Genomic DNA, 15,241 nt, shown 5'->3' on the forward strand with positions numbered 1-15,241 from the left:
TACTTCTGTTATGAAGAAAAAACACACACCCCAAAACCAAAAATAAACAACAATCCCACAAATAAACCCCAACACTGAGAAGACGTTTGGTAATTTCCTTGGCTTAAAGCACTGAAAACAAAACAGGGCAAGCTGCCCTGCCCAGACAGTGGTCATTTTCCCTTCCGTCCCTTTGTCAACTGAAGACTCATTTCCAAGTGGAGAGGAAAGTCAAGAGTTCTCAATACCACACACAGCTGAATCTCATCCCGCAGTAGTATTAAAAGTAACTGCCAGTATACAGTAACATGGAAGCAAAGATGCTTTTGTTTCCACCTTGACATATGTCAAAGCATAAAATTTCTTTCCTGGGGAAATGACCCAGAAGACTCTTAATGTGTTTTAGTGTGGGAACAGTAGGATCAATAAGATGCATGAAATTCCAGAATTTACTGGATATTAAATGCCTGCTAAGTTTAAGTGTTTCTGGGATCATTTCTTTTAAAATTGATTTAGCTTCCAACAGTGGCTTAGAAAAGCTACAGAATGAAGGAGAACAAAGTTCATGCTGCCACTTCAACAGCACCTACTTCAGCACACACCAGCCTTCAACTTAATAACCAATTGCCAGGATTGGGTTTGTGAGCCATTCTCACCAAGAAGTGGTCAGGCCATTCTGACAGATGCCCATCCATGTCACAAATAGAGCAGGAGCCCAAGGAAGGAAAGTCCTTTTTCCAACACCTAGGACAAAGCAGACTCCCAGATGAAGTCTTCAAAATGCTATGGAAAAGTACTCTTGCCCAGAAGTGCACAAAAATCCAACTGGAAATAACCAAAGAAATCTCCAAAAGCAAGCTGAAACTTTGTCCATGCAGATACTTCCGTCAGTATGCTAACTTCAGAAGTGTCAGGTTTAGCATAAAACTATTTTAGTCCTAATAAAGATTTGGAAGAAAATTTTGAGGTCCATTCGAACAAGCATCCCAAGAACAAGTCATAAGACTTGCCAGTTGATATGGGAATTGACTACATGAGTTAATCAACGATTCTGGTAAAGCTGCACCTACCAGAACTAGAACAAAACTAGCAAGACACTCACACCAGCAAGTGTCTGTGAAGGCCTGTGCACTATTAAGCTATAAGACGTCCCAGTGAGGCAAGTATAATCATTTTTGTTTCACATACATACAAGACTAGGCTATTACAGTCATGCAATTTGGTAAGGATCTAGAATTACTCACAGAAGTCACCTGGCACAGCCACTTGGATGCAGTTTATAACTAAATGCTTCCAGTCATGACACATTGTTCCCCCCGCCCATCTATTCAAGAGCTATTCTATGGTAATCATTGTTTTACTCCCTGCTCCCAAATGCATATACCTTGAAAACCAGTAAGCATAGCCTGCAGACACAATCAGCAATAGCTTCCAAGATGTTTCTGATTTGTACAAGCTTCAAGCAAAAGAAAAACATACCAAGTCATGTAAAGTTTTTCTCATCTAGCATAAGCAGACAACTCCAGTCAACTAAACTCAGTTTGATAACTTGAAGCCTATGTTTACCCATCTGTAAAGCCTGCAATTACCCCTGTATGTTTTAAACCAGAAAGACTGAAATAGGAGGGAAAAAAGCATTTATTTTAATTTTCTCTACGCAAAGAGAAGAACCCAGTTCCCCAATATCTTGTGAAGAACACTTATTACGTGTGGAAAGGCCCTGCTTCTTACTGCTGATATTGCCTAACTTCATGTTCCAAGATATTTACCTTCCATCTTCTACATCTCACTCATTAACTCTCCACATTGTAATTTTGTGATTTATTGTTAATTAGAATAAAAAACAAGTTCTGTTCAACAGCAGTGAATAATTTAATTGCTGCCACTCTGCAGCACCTCTTCCTCAGTCAGTAGGAAGCACTGTTGATGATTTTGAGCCTCATGGACAGAACACCCACAAGGTCCACTATCAACACGAATGTTTTTCTCCCCTATGCTGCTGTAAAATCCACATTATTTGTACCAGTAAGTTTTTGTACTTGCACAATTCAACTTTAAACTTCCAGTTTCCAGCACTCATCAGCCCCCTTATTTTGGGGAAGACAGGAGCAGCTGCTTCAAGGCTAATATATTCACAAAACTTTTTGGCACTTTAGACACATGGTCCCCTCTCCTTGCTTGCCATTTGCTTCCTTTCACTACTCCTTTATTTTCTGCCTCATCTTTTGAGAAACCCACACTCCTTTCCTTCCCTCAGTTCTTATGTCATTACCGAAGTAATGCTGTTGGACAATAATGCTGTTTATGTTTGTCATACCCTTCCAGACCAGTAAATTAGCATGAAACCCACTCTGAATTGGTATGCAACTAACTCCCAAACCACTTCACTTCTGCAGCTCTTGCAAGACATTGAAGAAATAAGATGGAAAGGTAGTTCCCTGGAAGAACTGAAGTGCTCCTATCACATTTAGCCTACCAGCTTCCAACAATTTCAGCGACTGCTATTAGGTGCGCCTTGGCAGAGACCGTAGGATAAGTCATCGCAGATACTTTTCTATTCCATGAAGATACCAATCCCTCAACTAGCTGCTCGCTCATCACTCTACAACAGATTTCTTTGCTAAGCAGCCAGGCAAGAGATTGACTGCACTCTTTCTATTATGCGATTAGTTTCAGGAAATTAAAATAACAATGCATACTTTCATCAGTCTCCCTTTCGTTATACCACACAAGGTTTGCCTCGGAGGGCTAATTAGTTCTCTGAAGTTGGGAGACTCCTTTGAAGGCATCAGTGGTTGCTTGAAGGCATCACGAAGATTCAGGAATCTCAAGATCTCACCCAAATCCCCTTGCCACCACCTCACTCCAAGCTCAGATATGCTATGTCAAGTGTTGATAGATGAAAAGGGCAATGGCAATAAAAACAGCAGAACATCTTTGAATCTACATCAAAATGTTAATTCAAGAAGGCTGTCAGGTGGTTTTAGTTGTTTTTCCACACTTTCAAAAAGCAAACTCAAGTTACCAAGTGTGAAATATTATTTTAAGTATTTGGTATTTGCCAGAAGCAATGAAAAGGCCCAGAGTTTCAACTCCAGAGAGCAGAAGCCAGAACATCATGCAGAAGATTCAATATACATATTTCTCAAAACAGTTAGTGACCAGTCAGTTCAAGCCACGCAGTCTTGGCAACCCAGTAAACTCCAAGAAGAGATGCTTTGGAACAGTTGCAGACATTCCTCTGGAGTTTTAGCAGCCAAAAAGCCATTAACTGATAGCCATCTGTCAATATGAGGGCAGCTCAAAGTCCACAGTTCCTGTAAGCATCCAGGCTGGCCTCATGCATAACATCAGCCAGTTTCATCCAGATACTCCAACTCTGATCTCAGTAATCTGTTATTGGACCAGACTATCTCTAAAAATATTCTGTTTCAAGACCTCCTCATACCAAAGGATTTACAAAAATCTTTAAGTTATGGGAACAGATTAGATCTCATTTGAGAACATCCACCCCACTTCCAGCTTCAAATTTTTCTAACCCTGATTTTGAGCCCTTTCCTCTAGCAAGGAAGAATGTAACACAACCAGAAGAGTAGGATGCATTAAAGCACTTACATATGCCTTGGCACTTCTGCTGCATTTTTCCCTTGGTAGCTACACTTTTAATAGAGAAAGGTGAAGAGAAATCAAATGAAATGAAGTACTTGATTAAGAATTCATTAAGAGTTAGCACACATTCAAAATGGGTAAATATTCTGAGAGTCATAGAGCAGCCTCAATGACTGGCACCTTGTTTCTGTTCAGAGCCATGCATGTTCACCACTTCAAGTAATTGTGCTGGGCAAGTCTGAAATTTTTTTGAAGTCTAAAACTCGCAAGAAACTTTAGGCTCCAGTGCCTGTATTTCAGAGGTTTTAGGTTTTTTTTAGACACTAAAACAAATGTAAAAGAAAAATTACAGTTGGAGTGCCAACCCCTCCCTTATTTCTCATCCTCAGCCTCACCCTACTAGGGCTCCTCCACCCTCAGCATGAGAATATACAGCAGTACATAATAGTTTGCAGACAACTAGTTAGCACTTAGTCACCGACCCTTACAGGGCAATTTTTTAATGTTTTCAAGTTTTAATTAAAAGCTGTACTCCTTTCATCCTGGTTAAAAGCATCTTCCTGCATGGAAACATGAGAGCAGAGCACACTAATGCTCGAAATATGCTATCCAGAGAGATTCACACAAACATCACAGGCTTAGCTAAGAGCTCAGAACAAACGTTGCCTAAATTGGTCCTTTTGACTCAGAAATGACTAAATAAACCCACCCCTCACTTGTACATGAAAGGCCCCCCTCCAAATAACTCCCCAAAGTTGGTTTTCATGAATCCCCAGGACAAATAAGCTAGCTTTTGCTTGATGTGTTAACAGGTACTTATGAAAAGCAACCATCTCCCACAGTACTAAGTTTTAAGACTGTTCTACACAAGTTAAAAGCAACCTGCTCCCTCCCTCCTCCCCACATACACCCCACAGCTAACCCCCTTTTCCCCAGAGCATCCAGTTGGTTAGGGACTCAACCCAAGACGTTTTCCTTCTGTTGACGGATACCAATCTAAGAGCGCACTGCCACCAAACAGGGCACTCCCACCCCTTGTCATTTCTACATTCCTGCCTCTCTTTCATACTAACATTGGTGTCACCTCATGCACCAGACTCAACACATTTTAAGAGAATGCCTCTATAAGAAGGAGGGACAGAGAAAATTAAGTACATTTCACAGGTGGTCTGACTTTTCTACCAAAAAAGAAAAAAACAACATCCCACTGGGGCACAGTCAGGACATCCACTACCACCAAATGGCAGAGGTTTGAAGGAAGGTACCGCAGAGGATCATCTCACCCAGGCCCCTGCTCAGAGCAGGGTCTGTGGCAGCAGGTTGCTCAGGGCCACACCAGTCACGTTTGGGCTGCCTCCATGGGAAACCTGTTCTAGTGTTCAACCAACCTCACAGTAATTTAAAAAAAGTCACATTCAGCAAGAATTCAGTCAGAAGCAACAGTAGAGTGATCATGAACATCCGTTCATTGACTTCTGCAAGCAGTGCAAAGTGCATGTGTATACAGAAACAGAAGCATCATTGCCAGAGATGCAGCCTGTTGACCTTCTGTTATTCAAAGGTCAGTAACACCTTCTCTCACTCTCCCTTTTGAAACCTTGCAAGAAGTGGTTTGACTTTTTCCTTTGTTTTTCAACTCCTTCACTAAAGGGGAGTAAGATTTTTTTTTCTAATCTCCTTTAAGGTGATACTCAAAGAAATCTTTAAGATTTCAGCCATGACAGGTCTATGAGCTCCAGCCACTTCGGTAACAGGAAAGCTACACTAGAAAAATTACTCCTTCACTCTCCCCTCTATTCAAAGCTTTTTGTATTAGGATAACCCAAAATTTAATCAACTATACATATAAAACTAAAAGTGATCTTGTGTATTAAATATCCCAGTGGGGTTTTTTGTGAATATGGAGTTCCTGAAGGCTTCTGTAGCCTCAGTCTCAACAACACATTTGGACATCACTATGGCTTAAGCCTAAATCTGTGCTTCACAGGTGCATAAAATCTCAGTTATTGGATGTCAATGTTAGTGGGCTGGATTAAAATTAATCCAGTATTAACTGGATGACCTATTATCAAACTGCAGAATAACAGTAACATCATATCTCAAAGTAATACTAGTAAGCACATACCTTGCAAAATGGACCTTACAGTCACTGTCTTGGCACTTATGTTTAACACTTTCACAATTGTTTACCTTAATCATTTGAAATTCAACAATGAGAATGGCATGTTGGCTCCACTATCCAGGAGAATTGAAAAGGTACAGTGCTTCCAGTGGTAGCATTTGAGAGTCAATGTTTAATTTCCACTGAGGTTTTTTTTAAAAAGGCAAAACTTTTTTGAGAAGTCGTAAAATTCTTCTAGAAGGACAGATTTAGAAGGACAAGAATTATTACAGTACATTCAGTCACAAAACACCATGACAGAGTTTAATTAGTGAGAACAGAACATAAGATTTATTGGACTATATATCACAGCACTCCCACCCTTTATCTCAAACTCCCGTGAAATTTCAAACACATCATTTAAATGAGGAAGTAAGGAACGTTAACAAGGTTGCACTGTTTATTCCTCATCATGCAAGATCTGTTACAAATGCTTTCCTAGGAACAGCAATCCTTCCATCAAGGAGATTTTCTTACTATAACAGGACCTCTGCTGCATAACAAACCTGCACCAGCAGCAGAGCACCATTAAAATAAAAAAGGATTCTAATACACAATTATTTTTTGTCACTCCAAGTGAATATCACATTTCAGGTATCAATGGTCATTCTACATCTATTTTGTGCCTTGGTGTTAAGAACTATGCTGTTTAGTGCTTTTAGAATACACCAGAAGCATACAATCCAGGTAGCGGATACACCACTATCCTACAGAGGTGTTTTTTTTTTTTTTTTAAACATATTCTCACTAGAGAGAACACCAAAGTAAAGGGGCAGAATGAAAAGACCAAGAAACATTAAAGAACATACTTGTTGCACGAAATATACTTTTCTGCTTTACTCCCTCCCTCCCCCTTCTTACCAGGACAGCAAGCCTTCAGACAAGCCAAACTGCAAAGTCAAGCATCAAAATAAAGTTAACTTCTCATAGGTACAGGCATCTTTATTAAAAAGCAGACAGAATTGCCTGTACAGTGCATGCCATTTTTCTATTAAGACAAACTCTGCATGTAATAATTTGTTGCAGTTTTAGAACTGAATATAAGCATAACTTAATCTCAATTAAATTAACCCAAAGGTTTAGAAATCCAAATACACTACAGAGTTGCAGTTATCTCAGAGCATTCAAGTCCATGTTATAGCATCTTAATATTGATAAAACAAATCTATGTGACCTTTCAGCCTGTAGCTGGGTTTAACATACTTTTTCTTTAGTTTCTTTACCAGCTGCTCCATAAGCAGCTGTTTGCACACAGCAACTTGGAAGTGACCTACCTGGCTGTAAACAAATGTGACTTGAGACAGCCAAAGACCAGAACTTAACTAGAAGCTCTTGCTAGTGCCACACTAAAATGCTATGGAAGGAAAGAAAAAAGGGGGGAGGAGGGAGTTCCACAGAAGAACTGCTTGTGTGATGTGCAAGAATCCAATCACAGCAATGAAAGAATGCTTTAATGTAAAGTTAGCCAATAAACCAATACAAGCATTAAGTTTGTTTTCTTACTTAAAGCAACCACCTAGCACACATGAAGTTATTAGCTGTACTACCAAGCCTTTTCAAGCACAGATTTAGTCACTGCAGAAAGAACAAGAAAACACTACCAATATAGAGCTTACTCACACTTGAAAACTAACTTTAGGTGTGGATATTGAAGTGCTTATTAATGTATTTTTATAACCATGTGCCATGTATTAATTTCCCCATCACCCAGTCAGACCAAAGGGGCACTCCCCAATTAATATATTCTTGACTTTTCAGAGAAGATCAGACCCTCACTCCAGGCCATTTTGCTTTTTAAGATCACGCAGTGGTAGGGTAGAATGAATCCTATGACCAGCTGAGGATATAAGTATCTTGCGGATTGTTACAAATGCAGCCACACACTTTAGCAGAGATTAGATCCGGCAGACTGACTCAAAGAAGGCTTAAAACAGGTCACTTAAGCAAAGCAGCTCAGCCTTGTTACAAACATTTACTAACTTTATTTTGCTGGTCTCCACAATTTTGTCGCCCAGAACCTCTATGCACTTGCTCACCTGATGAATGACAGGTAGAGCTTAGAAGCAGCTTAGAAGAACACCAGGTACATGCAGCCTCCACATGATGCCACAATCCTGTGGAGATCTCTAGGAGCAAGTATCTACTCTCCACAACAGTCCCCTTAAAAACATTTATCAGTGCAAAACAATAAGCAATCAAGCATAGCAGACGCTGGTCTGCAGGAAAGCTCAATCTTCCCAGTCACCATTGGTAGAATACCAAAGAAAGGAAAAGAAACCTTTCACTGTAACAATGGCTGCCTACAACGGAGCCAGGAAAGTCAAGGTTAACACACTCGCAGCATGTCTGAAACCAAAACTACTTGAGGGGAAGAATGAAGACAACCACCACCTTCCAGAACCTACCTTGATTATATTTGCATAAGCATTTGATTATCATCTCTGACATAACTGAGGAAAGAGTTACTCAGCAAATCAAGCATTACAAACAAGTTTTCCTGGCTTACTCACTGCTTGTAGATTCATCAATATCCAAGAGCTCACTTCTGATGGCTCCCACACCACAATGCACTGATGAATTTTAAAGAGAACACCACAGAGAACGTATCGATGGCTTTTGCCTCATTTGATTTTGGCAAAGCTTCTAGAAGCCCTTGAGGAAACACTTCCAGCCAGCTATTAGAGGAACGTCTTTCAGTTCAGCCGGGTGAGTCCTACAGGAACATTCCCACTAGGGAAAAAAGTTTAAGATACCAAATTCTGGCAACCTGGACAACTCCAAAGCAAAAGCTATTCGAGTACAGCCCCCACAGAGAAAAAAAGAAGGGAGGATAAAAGCAGCAAAGAACTGCTGGGTCACTCTACCTTCTGCAGGTACACAGAGATCACATGTAGATTTAAAGAATGCTAAAAACAGTCTCTTCAATTCACTCTGACATTGACGAATGACTTTCTGGATTTTTCAGAAAAATGCATACTTTAAAAGGGGTTTTGCTATTCCTGGAATCTAATTACATCTAACTGATAGTTAAGTTTTTAATTACTAATCTTCTGGAACAACACTGAACTGTTCATCCAAAACCCTGTAGTCCTGTGGTAGCTCTAGAAGAAACATTTACAGGCCTAACAAGCAGCATCTGACATTCTGAAAAGTCACACTGCTCTGTTTAGTTTCCCCTACACTGTTATTTCACCCTGTAATGGTATTACAGGTTTTTCCACTTCGTATAAATTCACTATTTTTCAATACAGATGAAGCCTTTGCACACCAACAGACTTGAAATATACAAAACTCATTACATGAAATATTTGTCACACTGCTCTGGACAACACACTGGAAGCATCTTTCATCTTTTAAATGTTTAAGACTCTCAACCCAGCCTCTCCCAAGGCTTGCTGCTTGGTCAAGTTTAATTTTGCATGGGAAGGCTGCATTTCATTAAACCTCTTGTAATGCTGTATCCCAACAGATCATCAGTGCTGAGCAGCACCTGAAGACAGAAGCCAAAGGCAATTGCAAGCCAACATTCTCACACATTACATCTGGCACACCACCTTTGCACACAGCATGTTTACGTGCTCAGAAAGCTTCCTTCATCTGACACATGGCCTGAACCTTAACATCAACAAGTGTGGTTTTAACACCTCCGCTCCACTAGCTTCATTTGTCTCTCCCAGTCATGTGTAAACTCAAGTCCATCAACTGGTATATAAAGACTGTTCACATTTTAAACAATATTATCACCTGTTGAAACACCCTCAAGCCTGAAAGACCATTTTGTAGAGTTACTTGAAACATCTTATAAACTGGACTTTTTCAGAACAATACGACCAATTATTTTTTATATATTTAAGGATGTCAAACACTGCAGTACATAAAGAAGTATTATTCAAACAGCTGTAAAAAAAATGGATGTGAGGACTGTTGAGTCTCTACACCCCCTAGACCATATATATTCAGGCTTCACCTGATGGCATTTCTTTATGCATAAAAATGGGCTGGAAGTCTAAGACGTAGCATTACCAGCAGAGTTAATAGCACCTTCTTACACTGTAATGGATGCTTCAGCCAAGACAGCTTCATGTATTTTAACTAATTTGTAAAGCAGTTAGCGCCTCTGCTTTAAAAAAGTGCCTCAAAAATAAAACACACACACAACCCACCCTTTTTGTAAATGAAGCTCATCTTCAGTAAGTACAATTACAGAGCAAAACACTAATCAAAGAACAGAATTTGCTAGTCAAATACAATACCCACGGTGCCAGTTCAGGTATGCACAAGAAAGCTGTTAGTAAGTAATTCACCTCTTAATATATCACCCACATCTAAAATGTTAGTGGATGTGAAGTGCTGCAGCTATTAGCCTTTATTATTATTTAAATGCATTCCTGCTGATGACAGGCTTAACACTTCTCAGGAATTTTTTTTCCACATGCACTTTCAAAATTAAGCAATTGATCCCATGGACAGGAACAAAGCTACAGGCAGAAGACCTAAAAAGGAGGCTCAGCCTGCAGGTAATACTCTCTTCTTTCCATCTCCATAAAAAACACTAACTTGAAGAAAAAACAGAACACATACACGCACATGTCCACTTACCCCTTTTCTTAGAAATCCAAGTGTTGCCTTACCTGCAGTACAGCCCTGTAACTCCCAGTGTGAGCAAATCCACACAGCAGTTTCACTAGTTTCTTTCATTAAGGCATCAGCTCTGGTAATCTCTGCTTTCCCCCCAACAACTCACTCATCTACGCCCTGCCCTCAGTCTTGCCAGCACATCTGTTCATGCAGCTGTATAATGAACTGCATAATCCCCTGTGCCCCAAGCAATAATCCCAAACACTAAAATGTAAAACTTAAGTTAGTTTTCCAACAAGCTCTTACCTCTTCAAAGCAACTTCCCAATGCAAGTAACAAAGAACAAGTCTGAATGGAGTCTCCATGTATCTTTCCCTCTCATTAAAAGATCTTGAAAAACATTAAGGATTTCTATATTCAACAGCACAGAAAACTAAGCTTCTATGACACCCTCATGCATGGATGAAAACACTCCCATGTATGAGCAGATTTACATTATGTAGTAATCTAAACTCAATTCTGTTAAGGTATAAGACCTCAAGCATTACATACTTTCATAATGAAGCCGTTAAACTAAGTAACTCAAGTCCCAAATTCCTCATTTCTGATGAACTAACCAATTAATAAGAATGTCATTAGCCCAGAAGTAAAAGGCACGACTAAAGCCTTCTCTGCCCCAATTAAGGAAGGTGAATGAACAGTGTCCTTTTTCATAAAGGAGGGGTTTGTTAAAACAGTCTTTGTGCATTTCAGGATAAGGAACACTATGCTGTCTGCCTGCTGAAGCTGTCTGGTTATCTGTTCAGGGAGCCACAGATAAAATACTTCTGCCCAACAGATCAAGCCCCACAGTTCCTACTTTAATGAGCTTGAGGAGCCAACCATAAAGTCAGGTTGCATTAGCCAGCTGACAAGGATTCAGTCCTACTTATACCTAACACTTTTTTTTTGAGATGAAGATGCATCATTAGATGAGGTGTAATTACAAAGACATAATCATGAAGACAGTCAAAACAGCCTTTTTTATTCTAATTTGTAGATTTTGTAGTACATTACTAAATCTAGCAGTTTTCTTTTAGCTTTCAGGAGATTGAGGTACATGCTTTCATTCAAGCAACCCCATTCCCAAAGCAGTGTTTTTCCTCACCCTTCCCACCACCCCCAATCTGAAACCAACACAAAAGGAAATCCCACTTTCTCCTTTTTTACTTCTACAACCATGCTTCCATTACTGGCAGCACTCAATAAGTCCAACTACCAACCTCACAGAAGGGAGGTCAGCAAATATTAAAAAAGCCTAATATTCCAATTATTCATTCTCAAGATACTTGTTGGGTACACACTTTTATTCTGAAGAATGAACTGAACATGGACCGCAGTCCCATATCCTGAGCAAACTGAACTGCCTAAAGACAACAGGGCTGCCATTGAAGGTTTTTGGCACATGACAAGCAAATAAGCCCATAGGGATCACCCATCAGAACGCACACCATTCTACGGCATAAGCAGTCGCTAGCTAATAGCTGCACAAGTATTAACATGTGATAAAATCCTACCTGAGATCCAAACTCTGCCTGAGGTCCTACAGAGCTGCATCCCCTCCAAGTCCTTTCACTGATACCCAACTACAGCTTTCCTCAGGACCCTCAGAAGACTGAGGATTAAAACAAGTTACACGCAAGAGGATTAATAAGGAGAGATTCCTATAAAGTGTTAACAACTCAGAAAGACTATCCCATATTTTACAGTCGTGTTCAGTCCTGATACTAGACAATACCAGCAGTCTTTCTTCCTTTCAGGAATAGGAAAATACTGGATAGATACTATACTGGGTGTTAAACAAACACTCAAACATTATATTCAAATAACTTCAACTATCATACATAACAACCCTTGTATATAACCTGGCACAGGCTGCCCAGAGAAGCTGTGGATGCCCCATCCCTGGAAGTGCTCAAGGCCAGGCTGGGTGGGGCTTTGGGCAACCTGGTCTGGTGGGTGGCATCCCTGCCCATGCCAGGCAGGCTGGTACTGGGTGATCTTTGAGGTCCCTTCCGACCCAAACCATTCAATCATATGCAGGTTCTTACTTGAAGACACCATGACCATGTATACTTACTGCAAGATGCATTATAATGGAATATGAATGAACTATTGAAAAATACTTGCTCCCAGAGGGTAAAGTCTTGCTTTTCTACAAGCTAGGAGTCAACAGCTGTATTAGAACCTACCAAAAATAACTCACCAAGAACTGAGCGCAGACAATGTTTCAAGGAACAAAGAGTGTGCATCAACCAAGAAGTTAGCAGATTATGCATTTTCTAGAATATAAGAATGCTACAGCTTCAACTGAGATGTAGTGGTAGTATTACCCTTACAAGATAATAGAAGGTTCAAAACCACACATCTGATTATAATAAGCCATTTCAGAACATTCAGAAGTTTTACTAAGTAAGTTAGAAAAAAATAGTTGATGTTCCATGATTCCGCATTAGAATTTAAGTCCTTTACCACAAGTTTACATTCACCAATCTTTCTCTACAGACAACTCTTTATGGCTTGGCCACAAGCATTAGACAAAAGGAAAATGCCACACGAAACGTACACTACAGCCAACTTCAGAGCTGTCAAGGGCTCTGAAAAGTTCTTTGCCTCTCACTACAAATGTCTATTGTGCTGAAACAAATGCAATGAGAAAAAGCTTCTTCCTTCCTTTGGTCTGCACAGCGACACTTCTGCATCCATCCTAATTGGTGAAAGATGCAAGCACTGTCTTCAAAAGAAAATGGAAATGGAGTGAGAAGTGTTTAAAATCATTATCATGGTCTCTAATTAATGGTATAGTTTTAAATATCATAGAGCAGTTAATACAACTCTGGTTTGTTTTCAGTACACCTAGTCCTACACCTTCCTCTGACATTTCTGACTCCTCTGCAGATGCCAGCACTGCAATGTATGAGAGCTGTGTGCACCAAGCAGGCAAACAGATCACTGCACTGGGGCTGGGGAAGAACAGGAGGTTCCACAAAACTGGATTTTAGACTGGCTTAGCTTCTTGGTTCTGTTCATACTGTTGGACATGGTGCTTAGGGACACAGCTTAGTGGGTGACATTGGTGGTAGGGGGATGGTTGGACCAGATGATTCTGAAAGTCTTTTCCAACCTGAATGATTCTAAGGAAAACGGCAGGACGACGTACGGCATGCTGGTGTCTGCTTACCATGAGTGACCAAGCTGCACTTTAAGACCTCACCATAAAACCACCTAGAAGACTTTCACCTTGAAGCATATTTGCATATTCTAAAGCAAACTGCTTTGAGAACAACTCCATTCACATCCTCCCCCCTCTCTGCTCTCAGTGTCTCCCTGAGGCTCCAACACAGCAACATCACGAAGGGCACAGTGCGCAACAAAGCCCTGGGGACAGAAAAACCCCTCTTCCCACTCAACCTATCGACAGATTTTCTTTGTAGATGCGGAGAACTGCCTTCACTCCTACCTCCCTGCGAAAACAAACAAAAAACACACAATAAATGGAAGTGTTGCGTGGGGGGTGACCAGGCAGCAAGTGGACGGGGGGGGGGGGTGTCTCACCGCCACCCCTGCCCGCGCTCGGCCCCCAGCAGGGCTCCCCCCGAACGAGGAGGCCTTTTCACCCATTTTGCCTGCCGAGAAACGTGGTGGCTTCCTCCTGGTTCTCGGCTCCACCGTGCCCCCTACAGCCAGCCAGCCGCGGAGCGACGCTGCCTTTCGTTTCCAACGACTCCCCTCACGCCTCTGCTGCGGGATTAAGGACGAACCCCCCCGCCCTCCCCCCCATGCCTTTCACCCACCCTTTCCCACCCTCACGGGGCTCCACCGCCACCCTAAGGCCTCCATCTCCACCCCAAGCGACACCCCGGCGGCCGGGGGCCCTGCCCGAGGCGGGAGGCGGCGGCGGGCCCGGCGGAGGCCGCGGCGGGGCCGCACCGCGCAGGCAGCCCGGGGGCGGTGATGGCGGCGGCGGGCGGGGGAGAGACGAGGGCACCTGCGCGGCGGGGGACGGAGCGGGGCTGCCGCAGCCGCGCCGAGCCGAGCCTCGGGGCCCGGCGGGAGGGCGAGCACCGCCGCTCCCACCGGGGCTACCCCCCGGGGACGGGGAGAAAGGTGTGCGGGAAGGGTCCCCTCAGAGCCCTTGCGGGTACCTGTGGCGCCGAGCGTGAAGTCCAGGGTGCTGTGCCGCGCTGCTGCTGCCATAGTGAGGTAGAGCCCTGTGCCATGCCTGGAGGAGGAGGCGGCGGCGCGGCGAGCGCGGCGGGGCAGCCTATATGGGCGCGGGGGCTGCGGCGGCGCCGCGGGGGTGGGCGCGCACCGGGCGGGGCTCGGGAGGCCGGGGCGGGGCGGGACGAGATGGCGGCGCCGCGGCCGTTAGCGGGAGGGAGGGGACGCGACGGGACGGGACGGGGCGGGAGGGGAGGAAAGGGGAGGCGGCTCTTGGCCGAGATGGCGGCCGCGGCTGGGCCCCGCGACGGGAGATGGCGGCGGCTTGTCGGGAGCCGCGGTGGCTCCCCGAGCCGGAGACCGCGGCCCCTCAGCGGTGGCGGTGCCGGTGCCCGCCTCTCTGAGGCTCCCGCTCTGGGCCTCCGCACGCCGTCCTGCTGGGGCTAGTCGTTACGGCTGGGGAAAAACAAAATAAAATAAAAAATAAAAACCAGTCTCGATTTCCTTTAAGATTCAATTCGCTCCCCCGCCACCCAAAATCCCTTAACTCTCTCCCAGCGCTAAGGCCGTGGATCAGCTTCCAATGGCGATGGTGGCCTCAGCGCTGGGGCCATGCAGCTGCCGCAGAGCTGCTCCTCGCCCAAGGCCTGTGCTGAGCAGGCAGGGTGCTGGCTTCAGGCGAGCTAGCACCAGAGAATCCTTAAAACCCTTCAT

The 15,241-nt window shown here is 43.1% G+C and overlaps 1 protein-coding gene across 1 annotated transcript in view; it reads right to left on the reverse strand.

The window, feature by feature from the left end:
- The window catches only part of SMS (spermine synthase), a 47,202-nt gene extending 32,210 nt beyond the window's left edge, over positions 1–14,992 (reverse strand). The window contains exon 1 of the mRNA XM_080588038.1: positions 14,512–14,992. Coding sequence (XP_080444164.1) covers positions 14,512–14,563 — 52 coding nt within the window. The 5' untranslated portion in view covers positions 14,564–14,992. The remainder of the gene's footprint in view (positions 1–14,511) is intronic.
- Between the last annotated feature and the right edge of the window lie 249 nt (positions 14,993–15,241).

The sequence above is a fragment of the Anser brachyrhynchus genome (genome assembly GCF_964034855.1).
Source record: "Anser brachyrhynchus genome assembly, chromosome: 1".
Taxonomy (NCBI): Eukaryota; Metazoa; Chordata; class Aves; order Anseriformes; family Anatidae; genus Anser; species Anser brachyrhynchus.